We start from the raw sequence: 12,423 nt of genomic DNA on the forward strand, positions 1-12,423 counted from the left end.
AGGTCAACGATAGCAACACAACGACAACACAACATGCATTCTTTGTACTGTCATTGGTTCTGACCTTCTCTGACTGGATGCAGTCTAACTTTCTGTCTGACGTCGATTTGCATTCCTTGCGTTTTTGTGAATCAAAATGACGGTTGTAAGAGACGTTAGATGTTTCTGATCTTAAAAAAATGCTCTTTATATCTGATGTAGAATTAGAAAAACCTCCTGCTAAGGTGGAAAATGTTAATAATTTTGGTAAATCATCACAGCTATGTTTGGCATTTACATATTATTTCAAGTTTGCTTTTGTGTGTTTGTCATTTAATATGTGCACTAGAAGTATGTCGAGATTATAAATTGGTAAATGAATCTTTAGTTGCTTGTTGGTCACCATCAAGACAGACGCTTGCTTTATACGTTTAGTAAGTTTGAAATTATCAGAATAATTTTAGACTCCTGACTTTGTTGTCAGGAGTGAGCACATCAACAGAAGAATACAATTACGCACAGCTGTTCCGTGAAGACAATGAAATCTTTGTCGTGGTCTTTTTTTAACATCAGTGAATCAGATTCCCTGTGAGTGTGTAGCATCTGCCAAAGACACTCAAACAAAGCATCTGCATTTAGGAAAATGAGTGCATGCTCAGTAACCGTGACTGTGAATGTTTGCCCTTACCTTGTCCTTGTTGCTCGAGCATAGTGTCTCATAAGACTTTTGAAACGGTTTATTTGTTGCTATGACATTAAACTTAATATTCAGAGAGCAAAATGTTTCCGTCGCAGTCTGTTTCCATCGCAGTCTCTGTGATGACGAAACAAGCCTCACTGGAGAATAGCACGTATAGATGTCAAACACTTGACAATCCTCCCTTCGTCAAACAAGCATATATTACAGTAACATACTACCTATGTAAACTACCTTTACATACACTCATACAGACACACACACTGATTTTGAAGGATAATTGCATATATATATACTCTATACTCTAGAGTAAGAACTTTACTGTACCACAGAAACATTATATTTGAGCAGCAGATACAGTATGACACAGAGATTAAGACAACATATATTTCATGGCTTTTCTTTTCCGCTGGATCAAATCCAATCACTCTGAGTTTGCTCGTTCCGTACAGTTACACTAATCCTGTTTTTCTACTTTTGTCCAAGAAATAACAGCCACGTCCCGGTGACATGAAATAGACTTCGAATCCCCGTTTCTTTATCTTTTTAAGTTGAGTTCCACGATTCTTAGGGGTGAAGATTTTCTCTGTTTTTTATTTTATTTTTATTTTTTTAGCATGCAGGTCTATATGGAGGATATTCTGTAGGAATCTAAAGAGCTATATGGCACAGAGCTGTTTGATGTAAAAAACAAAACAAAAATCACAATCATCATGTGTTTACAAGATGGAACATTTAAGTGTACTGTACAGTACTCTCATTATCTCATTATCATTATTATTATGTATGTTTTTCAGGAGAGCCGTCTGAGTTTCATGAGTTTTTGGAAAGCTTGTTTGAACTCATCGTTGAATGCGGTGTAGATAACAGGATTGATGAGGGAGTTCAGGTATCCCAGCCAGGTAAATATATCAAAAAGCACTGGGTCAAACCAGCACTCTTTACATATGGCCATGACAAGTGTGCCAACAAAGAACGGGAGCCAACAGACAATGAAGGCGCCCAGGATGATGCCCAGTGTCTTGGTCGCTTTCCTTTCCCGAGCCGCACAAAGACGTTTCCTTTCCACCACGCTGTCTGCCAGCTTCACTTTCACACTATTCATGAACAGCGGCGACCCTCCTCCTCCCACATTGCCAGAGTGTAGGTGTGCCTCCTGGTTGGAGGAAGAATTAAGAGAACAGAGAGAGGAGCCTGCAGAGGTCTGGATGAGCTGTGCAGTGGTGAAGCGTTTGCCCGAGGATGGTGTTTTAAAGATTCGAGAGCGAGCGGCAACATAGATCCGTCCGTAGAGGATGATGAGGAGTACCGTGGGGACGTAGAAGGCTCCGAAGGTGGAGTACAACGTGTAAGAGATCTGATCTGTATTCACCATGCACTCTGTCAGCTCCTCGTGGGCTTTGGCCTGCCGCCAGAATAATGGAGGAATGGAAATAGATATGGAGATGACCCAAACCACCCCAACCATGACAGCCGCCCGGCGCATGGTGCGCCGTTTCGAGTACTCCAGCGCATCTGTGATAGCCCAGTAGCGATCCAGCGCGATCACACACAGGTGCAAAATGGAGGCCGTGCAGAAGGTGATATCAGACGACAGCCAGATGTCGCAAACAATCTGCCCTAGCGACCAGGTCTTGCTAACGGTGTAGAGGATGCTTATCGGCATCACTAAAATAGACACCAGCAGGTCTGTGACAGCAAGGGAGCCGATTAAGAAGTTGGCAGGTGTGTGGAGCTTCCTGGTCAGAAAGATGGTGGCAATGACGAAGGCATTTGAAAGCACGGTAGCCAGCGTGACAACAACTAAGAGCGCAGAGAGAGAGACCTGTAGGCCGAGTAACGTGGCATCACTCCAGGGAGGAGTCGTAGTGGTGTTAGGGATCTCTGTGGAGTTGCTGGTAAAGTAGTCCACTGAGCTGTTATCCAGCTCCATCTCGCCTTCTTTTCTCCAAAGTTTAGACCAGCCTCATGATTGTTATCTAAAACTGCACATGGATCAGTTCAGGCATGGTACTGATGATGGCTGTACAGTGTGCTTGCCTTTTATCCAGCTTATTTTCCTTCATTCCCCATCCTTTGTATTGCAATGTGATTCTAAATCGACCTTTAGCAAACATCAATTCCCATCATTTCAGTTCATAACTAACGCTCCCGTAATTGAAGCCGACTAATTTGTCCATTTCTCTTCTCCAATATTGATTCGCCTCACTGGTGTAGCTGCAGGGGATACGAATCCTAATTTGTATTCAGCTCCTGTCAGACAGGCACATCTTTTCTCTCTTCCCAGCGCTCTTATCTCATCTCCAACTGGCAGCAAGCCGGCAACAACACCTTCAGACCAAGCCTTCCTATCTGTCAAAGGCTTTAATGGGCCCCTCCTTTTCAATAAAGCTAAGCGGGCAGCTGCATGTAGGAAGACGATGACGACAGATACACAGATTCGCTTGTTGTCTCTCTTTTATCTATTTTCAAGTCCATGTGAATTCCTCTAAAATGAGGTTTTTACTGAAACTCTGATGATGCTGGAAAACCAGAACATTACAGTTACATGATCCACATCAAATCCCACCCAGTCCACTTGTAGGTAAATGTTTGGTATCCATAAAGGTTTTGGCAGTTATATAGATCAGCCTTTTTTCAGACTCCCAGTATTGAATGATTTCAGCTCCTTGTCCTCTTCACTGTTGGATTAACTCTCGGTTGTGTCCATACAGCTAAGACGGTTTTGCCAGCTTTTCATGGAGCTTCCTCTGCAGTATCTTCATCCTAGGTGAGACAAATGAGAGGGAAAAATAAGAGGGAACATTAGCTATATTCAACTTAACCATCATCCCCTCCCCCCATACTGTACACATGCATTCATAAGGGCAATAAATGCACATCTCGACCTGTAAGTGAAGCATTATGACTTGATGCTGATCTATTATATTTGTTGGAAGACTGACATCGAAATCTCCAGAAGACGAAATTATAAACCAAAGTTAGACCCAATGTATGTAAACCCTCGTCATAATAAATTATATACTTTCAGATTAGCAAAATGTATATTTGCTGGTAGATCATTTTAGCAATATTCCTTTGTTACAATGACATGTTTTACACTTTTGGGGTGTTCTCATTGCCTAGTGATTCGACATGCTGACCATGTAACATGGTTTGAAATAACATTTGTTATTGATATGGTCTTTTCCTGTCATCTCCAAAAACAAACACTGCAAGAAAAATGTACAATTGGTCACACCTTTGCATCTATATCAGACCCACTCTGGTTGACTGTAAACAACTACATTTCTTGTTCAAAGGACACAGATTTCATAAAAAATAAGATAATTTCTCTCTCACTTGGACCAGATAGACTTTTATTCTTGCAATATATGAACTCTACTTGCTTTATTGTCAGTGTTATAGTGCTCAGAAACTGGAGCACAGTAGGAAGAGTGACCATGTTGCCTCCAGGTGAGAGTAACGGAAAATGATCACAGGACGGCGAGCTGGCTTTCTTTTAAGTACAATGAAAGAGATAGGAACTGAAATGTGGAAATATGGTCTTACATGCCAATGGGGATGTGGACTTCAAATGACTGTTGATCACGATAGTGAGCATTCTCCCTCCCCTGAAGCTTTCCTTCTATATACCACGTTTGCTTTAATTTATTATTTAGGAGCAGCAGCATGGGCAGTGACCACTTATAATTCAGATGAAATAGGGAAACATACATTAAGTAATTATTTTAATGGGCCATCAGTCTGACTGCTGATTGTCACCGTATCACAACCTAAAGAGCAAATGCTGCTGTGACTTAAAAGCTGGTGACAAATGGTGAATTCTTTACTAAAACTATATTTCTTAATATTATGCACATGTGCACTGTGAATTTTACTATGCCTGACTAAAGCCAAAGTGACTGAAGTGTTTAAAAGAGATGGAAAAATAGGAATGGATTAGATTTAGTTGTTGGAATATGGTTTGCATCGTTGTTAATTATTTTTCTTAGAACTATTTTGTATTTCACACGTCAACGAGCTGTGAAGTGCTGCTGGAATATTAGGGAACAAAGCTGCCAACAAACAAACAGCGTTTGCCAAAGTAATTACAAATGTTTGCTTTTACACAGTTAACACATTACGAGAGTTATGGCTGATTTCCGAGTGCATGTTTGTTCCTGATACAACTCTGCAAATTCTCCATTAACTGAAGTGTTTGATTGACAGCCGGGTTGTTGAGAACTATTGTGCTTTGGCCGTAACAATAAATAGGCATATTAAATAGCAGATGAAAAGAAGATTCTTTGTTCAGCACATTCATTTACAGACTCTCGGGCGAGGCGATGAACCAAACTCAGTATTGATCAACTTTAGCTAGCTATCACTAGGTGTCAATAAATCGACCTGTGGTTAGAGATATCTGTTAATTAACTTAACTCACGGGTAAATCTATTTACTGAACTAAACTGAAAGTTAGTCGTTAGTTACGTTATTTGGTTAAAGACTCACCAAAGTCACAGCTATAGAATCAATATTTCATATAAGATAAATGTTTAATGTTGCTACTGTAAAGAAAATACAGTTGTGCCGGCATGGATGGCAGTAGTGCACAGGAGCTGTTTCCATGGTTACCACAGGTAGAGCACCTGGCCTACTCGCCGAGCAGCTGGTCTATTCACATGAGGAGCGTAGCGCCAGGGTGAGAGCCAAGCAAAGCATGTATGCAAGTGGAGAGTCGCTCCCCGTCTAAAAGGTCTTAAATTTTGACCTGATGATGGCGCTATTTTAAGTTAAGTGACCATCAAAGGTTATTGGGTTTCATCCTGAGGGGGGGCATGAATGTTTCCACCAAATTTTGGTCCAATCTATCCAAAATTTGTTGAGGAGTTTCACTCGAAAAAGACAAATGTTAACAGCAAGATGGCACTAGATGAAAGGCCAGAGCATCACGAACATCAGAAATTATACATGGATGTCTGTTCAGTTCCCATCATTAGTAAACTGTTTATATAAAAGTATAAAAAGTATTCATGGTAAAAGATTCGGCAGATTTTAAAGCAGCTGGTCTAACAGGGACTAAACCTCGGATGCAGGAAAACCAACAGAGAAATAAGGATGTGAAAAACATTCATTTGAAGCATCCTCACATCACATACACGTATATAAACATATATTTTGCCTCTTTGTGCTGCACTTTGACATTCAAATAGCCGAGAGGGCAGTCGACCACTGACTTCCCGCCATCAAAGACCCTTACATACTGTTTAACGGCAAAGAAAAGGGCAGAGAGAACAGCTCGTACCCACACAGGCAAACACATGCTCAACATCCACGTACACAAACTGAGTCCTGCGGATCTACAGTTCAGCTTTTATGAATTTTAATAATGCTGCAAAACAGAAAATAGCTCCTTATTGTTACAGTGTAGCAACAGTTTCAAAGGATCAAGACAAATTCCTTCAAATCCTCATGTTGAATACATCTCATGTTATTTAGATTGTAGAGGATTATTATTGAGAAGTGTTTGATTATTAGGCTGAACAATAACCATTTGAATATGTTTAATCCCTGACCTATTTATTTTAGCTCATTGTAATGGTTTTTTATGCTCGGAAGCCTGAAATAGTTATCCAATGGCTGGTTTATACCCACCAGCGTACTTCAACTTTGTGCCCTCTTTAATGTTATATTGTATATTTTTATATTTATTAAGTATTTTTCAAGAAGAAACAGTGTGCTGCAAAATCCATTCAAGGGATCTTGAAGATAAAAGAATGTTTTTAGCCCCCACACACAGGACAAGACTAATGGCATGACTTTGTGATCTGAAGGTCTCAAGCCAAAAAGACAGACAAAACTTCATACTGTTTTCACAGGTGGGTTTTTTCTTTTTATCTGTCTCAGATTAGTCCATAGAGGCATGTCACATTTTTTTTCCTGGACAAGCATCGCTGTCTTCATCATCACTGGGACTGTGTTTGGACTGTTTGAAGGAATGATTGAACTGTTTGGCAGTGTAACCTGCTGAGTGAAAATGCCAACGCACCCATGCTGCACTCAGGCCTGCAATGGTTGGGTTGTTTTATTTGTGGTCATTGCCAACATTTGTTATTTTTGTCTTTGTGTAAGAGAGAAAATAAATTGTGCTTGTTGCCGTTTCAAGTTAAAGTTACAGCTGTTGAACATAGCAGATTAGATTTGTGGCACAATGGTGTCATAAATTGGCACTTTGCATCTTGGTAGAAAAAGGCGCTGTTGTATGTTTGTAGAAGTTTTTGTTGACATGAGTGACAGCTGAAAGAACAGTGACTGTGATTTTATTTCAATTCATGCTAAATAAATGATCAAATTTCATATAATTTCTCATCTTTTTCAGTAATTAGTAGGAATGGTTTAAAACCGAGGGCTTAAAATCACATTCATGTTATCATATTTTAATTTTGCATGTTTTAATACAGTACATACCAAATAAAGTGATAGCACAGGCTATGGTTTACCCAGCATGCTGCATCTCATGGTAGTTGATACTGAGAATGGGTGCAGTGCGTATTTAAAACTCTGCACCAGTAAAATTTCTATTTGTTTTGCATGCACTTACGATTCCAAGAACAAAACATAATGTGAAGACGTATCAGAGATAACCACTGACGGATGAAGAATTACACAGTGAGGCTACTTAACAGTCACACTTGGTTTCTTCAGGAAAGACTGATAAGCGTTGTGCTCCGTCCTACTGCTGGAATATTGAGAACACCACACAGTGAACTCGGAAGAAGATTGCCGTGGACGGCATCAACTCATTCGCTTGTCTCTGTTGGAGGCTCCCATACTAATACGTTTCTATATCAGTTCTCACGCACACACGCGTACAGCAGCGTTTTTGATTGATGGGTGAGTAGCTTATCTGTTTACAGTCAAGGACAAGGCTTATCTCCAAAGGATCTGGTTTACAGCGCAATGAGGTAATGAGGTTCATAATGAATGAATGAGAGGAAAAGATTTTCAATCAAGAACAGGCCTTGCCTAAATTGGGCTGTATACTGTTTGTGTGAAATATATTAGCTTCTACATCTGGCTTTGAAATTGAAGATCTAATACAGTGAGGCATGGCTGAGCCCCATGAGGTGAGACATGTATTTATCATCCTTTAAGGTGAAGTGTGTTAGATTTAAGGGGATCTGTTTACAGAATATGGCAGAAATGGAACGTAATATTCTTAAGTAAGTATTTATTAGCGTATAATCACCTGAAAATACATTTTTGTTACCTTATAATGAACTCTTATCTAAAGCAGGAACAGGTCCACCATGTTAAACTGCCATGTTTCTACGAAGTATCAATCAGAAATACCACAGCAGAAATAAACATGTTTACAACCTGGATATGACAACAGTTTTGGCATCTAAAGCTAATTTCCTCATCAATGACAACTATGAGAGGGGTACATTTTTTTAAACTCATCCGTTCAGATGATATTAAGGCTGTAGGTTACCCATAATTTACAGCATGACCACTTGATTGACAGCTAAGTGCTGTTACAGATGGCTTATTCGAGGTCTCAGATCCGCTGATGTTCTCCGATGTTTAGATTAGCCGGGAGGCGGAAGAAGTAGTACATCCAACATGGTGGCACTTTGGAAACCTGCAGGTGACGTCACTCAGGCCCTGTTCATTCTTTATACTGTCACTGGTTTCTACAGTAGCCCAGAATAGACAAACCAAACACTCTCTCTGGATAGTGTCCTTCATATATTTGGTTGCAAAATACAACCTCACCACTAGACACCACTAAATCCGGCACACTGGACCTTTACCCCAAGCAAAACATGAAAAAAGTGGGTACACCGAAGCTAAAACATAAAATAAAACAAACACGCACAAAAGATTACACATTAGTTTATGTCGGTCTGAGGTGAAGCAGTATTGGACCACAACACCGTACCGTACTGGACAATACTGTACAATATCGCAGCCCTGCCCAGTTGGCCCCATTGCATCACACCCCATTCACTACAAATCCAATTCATCCCTTTTAGACTTGAGCCAAATCCAGGCAGATGCTGCAGCATGTGCGGCAGCCTGTTTGTTGGTCTGGGTGAAACAGAAATACCCGCAGGCCTGCAAACGCCGCATGGCCCCACTGGAGATAGGCTAATTGATTTAGCTCAGAGGAGGTAGAGCACAAAGCTACCTCCGCTGTCAGCTAATGTCTGGTGTTTGCTCAAGTGTGCACTAAACGGTAGGTGAGCATGGATGTACTGTGTGTGCAAGAGGGGGTGGAAGTTCCCTCCACTGATGCGATTGCCCCCCACCCCACCCACACACACACACATACCCAGAGGTTGGAGATTCGTCATGGGGAAAATGGAAGAATCAGGATAGTCAGGATATCTGTTTAGTTGCAGCTTTAGGATCATCAATCATGTTGTGAACCATTTAGTTGTGAAACGAAGACGTAATTTCCACTGGGGGATCAACGATTGCTTTTATTGTTTAAGATTGATTTACTTAACAAAGTCACTCACTTCCATTTTTGTCCTACAGATCAAACAAGAGAAGAAGTGAGTTGATAATAAATAGGTTGACAAGGTAGCCACACCCTAAAGCATACCGTGCTACATCTTCTATTTTGCTCTAAATGGGGTGATGATTTACAAACTGAACATCAGGCTGTAAGGAAGACTTGAACGAAGCGACTCAGACCATAAACTCACAAGGAAGCTGTTAACTGAGGTAATAAATCAGGTGAGAAGAGGGCCATTTCCCCATTAGGCTCAATACAATCAGACCTTAATTTTGCAGCCAATAAAGAAGCCCTGGGCATTAGAAGAATGCACGCTTTCGCAGTGTCCACTTTACACACCTAGAATCTCTGTCCATGAATTACACTAGTGTCAATAGGGGCGAATTATTACTTTGTAATAAAGATGCAAGTACAACAATGTCAATCAGGAGGCAACATCTATGGTAGGGGTCTTTAACTGGGAGCCCGCGACCCCTAGGGGGTCCACAGAGGTACTGCAGAGGGTCTGCCAATTTATGTCAAAATAATTTGTGAGAATTAAAAAAATATAACAAAAATGATATATAGATACAAATAGATGGAATAGAATAGATACATTTGTCACAGTTAATAAGGTGAAATAAAAAGATGAATAAAGTAAATACAAAAGTTATTATAGGTTAGGCTTAAAATGTGACACATTCACACATTTGGGCTAAAAAAGGTTAAAGACTCCTGATCTATAGGAAACTATTTTAAGTAGAGTTAGCCAAACAAGCACTGTCAAAGTCTTTGGCCCATTCCATTTATCATTACATCCAGTATGCAGGCCAGGATGCTGTTGTTTGTTTGAGCAAGAGAAATAAAATTTTACAAGGTAGTTTGCTTAGCTCAATGTGAATTCTGAATTATAGATAGCTGGGTTGCATCATGTATGAGAAAATGAAACTATAAAATATAGATCAGTAGGAACGTTTGAACAGTCAACATGACTTCAGAACCGATATCTGTCAAAGCTCAGCCTAAAGGTTAAAGTACAGCACATACGATCATGACAGACAGTGCAAAGATGAGTCTGTATAATCAGAGTGTACTGTAAATATGGAAGAAGATTTCATGAATGGCAGGCATGTGGGGAATTGCAACATGCTGGCGTGTTACTCTACAATCTAAGTATTATTTACAGAGGTTTTAGCTCATCTCCGTTGTTTGCAGGTACCTGGAAGGGTGCAGGGTAGGGTTTTTTTTCTCAAGCTGCATGTGTGCACAAGAATGCACACATCTCACATACATGCACCATCTCCACCACCCTCCAACCATCCACCTACGCACACACACACACAAATGCATGCATAGACAAACATAAAACGCTAATGAATTCTCACAGGAATTGGAGCTGGAGGACACTGAAGGAGCTTCACAGGTTTTGTGTTGATTTATGGTAACTGATTCCTTTGTGAGAAATTGAATTGCAGAGGGGGCGTGAAGGAGTTAACTAGTGACAGTGGTCTGCTCAAACCTCAGGACTCATTATAGCGGCCGGGAAGGATAATCTCAGCTCTTCTGTAAGCCGATAGAAAGGGAAGAGATTGTGGAAAATGGGATGATGATGATGACGATTTTTGGCTAATGAACGTCCCTTAATCAACAGGCTACAAAGCATCGTGTTAAAACTGTCTCAAATGCAGCTCATCCTTCTATCCATGTCTGCCTAAAATAAACCTTAACATACTAAAGCCTCCTTTTTTTACACCACTCCACAGCAATAGACTCCTCACTATATGACCCTTAGAAAGTGGAACAGGTCCAGTACAAATCTAGGACACCTGAGAGGCCCTTTACCGAGAGTGGGCCCGGGATAAACTGGTGCAGAGATTATCTGTCACAGCCGACTGTGTGTAAATGTGTGTGTGTTAAGAGGAGATGGAGAGCAACAGACAAGACAAATGGAAATCTGGTTTAAATCTGAGTGTGTGCTGCATGTTGTTAGTGCAAACTGTGTATCAACAAAACAAAAGAGACATTTTAGGTAGTCGCTCCTGAAATTCGTGACCTTGTTCGTGAGCAGTTAACACAGAATCAACCCGTCTGTGCATCATTTGTGAGAGTTTGCACTTTCTCAGTCCTCGCAGCATTTCTGCAAAACATAGCAAACTGCTCTCGTACAATAAAATTGCTGCAATTTCTGAGATAAAATAATTTCCACGCACTGCTGTGATGCAAAAAATAAAATAAAAACCTCACCTCTAGCAAATTCCTTACAAACACACTGACTTGATGCCTTCACAGACAGTTCTTACTTACAGGCACTTTACCTCCAACAAGTGACACCAAGTCCCATCTGAGCAAACCGTTTAGATTCTTGTACCTATACTGAACCATCTAAGCTTGTACCCAAACTTATACCTATGAATAACCTTAAATTTAACATTTTATTGCAGTGCCTGTAAACAAAACTACAGCCTAACTCATGTATACAAAGTAAAACTATGTGCAAAAAGATTATTTGTAGTCTTCCAGGAAATAATTGTTAGATTTTTTGCATTTTTAAACAGAGCTAATCACTGACAACACACCATGGATGTGAATTGCAAAAAAATATTTGCAGATTCACTTGTTTCAGGCTACAATTTCATGCAAGAAATCCAACTGAAAGTGCTCAAGCTCCCCATATTAATCTTGTTTACATGACTGAGGTAATTATCCATTACAAGTGTTGACATTAGGGGCATGTTCCAGAAATAGACCACTTCAAATGAATCACTTAATGTTGTTCCTCGCAACCACAGGCATGTTTGTCATAATTCAAAACACAGTATTTTAGCCACCGAAGAGCAGACAGTCGTATATAGTTGCTGGTGTCCTGCCAGCAAAGCATTTTTGTGCAAAGACACAGTGAAGATGGGTGAGAACAGGCAGTGCTTTAAGGATGTCAGTGATGTAAAGTGACTGGGACAGACTTTAGAATAGCTTGGTGTGATCTACTGTGTCTGGTGAGACTTCATAATGTCAAATCCATCTTTTACACTGTACTGAAAATCATTGAAAACATATAAACCAGGAGCTTGTGCTGACTGGAGTCATAACCATCATGTTTACCGTGCACAAAAATACATGTTTGTGTCACAAAGTATGTACCCTCACTAGGATTCACATTCACACTCCTGCCACCTTCACATCAGTGATCAACCCAAAGGATAGCTCCTGATACATGCTACTTGATGCTTTGTGGATAACTGGTAGGTAAAAATTAGCCCTT

At 40.3% G+C, this 12,423-nt stretch overlaps 1 protein-coding gene across 1 annotated transcript; it reads right to left on the minus strand.

Moving 5' to 3' along the window:
* Positions 1 to 367: 367 nt before the first annotated feature.
* Positions 368 to 3,437, minus strand: htr1d (5-hydroxytryptamine (serotonin) receptor 1D, G protein-coupled). The gene has a single exon (XM_027274590.1). The coding sequence runs from the start codon at positions 2,607 to 2,609 to the stop codon at positions 1,470 to 1,472; it is 1,140 nt and encodes a 379-aa protein (XP_027130391.1). The 5' UTR covers positions 2,610 to 3,437; the 3' UTR covers positions 368 to 1,469.
* Between the last annotated feature and the right edge of the window lie 8,986 nt (positions 3,438 to 12,423).

Source organism: Larimichthys crocea, chromosome XXIV (assembly GCF_000972845.2).
Source record: "Larimichthys crocea isolate SSNF chromosome XXIV, L_crocea_2.0, whole genome shotgun sequence".
NCBI classification, from domain to species: Eukaryota; Metazoa; Chordata; class Actinopteri; family Sciaenidae; genus Larimichthys; species Larimichthys crocea.

Bases quoted from the DNA above. Each gene is read 5' to 3' on its own strand.
- htr1d (XM_027274590.1), bottom strand. From the start codon at position 2,609: ATGGAGCTGGATAACAGCTCAGTGGACTACTTTACCAGCAACTCCACA.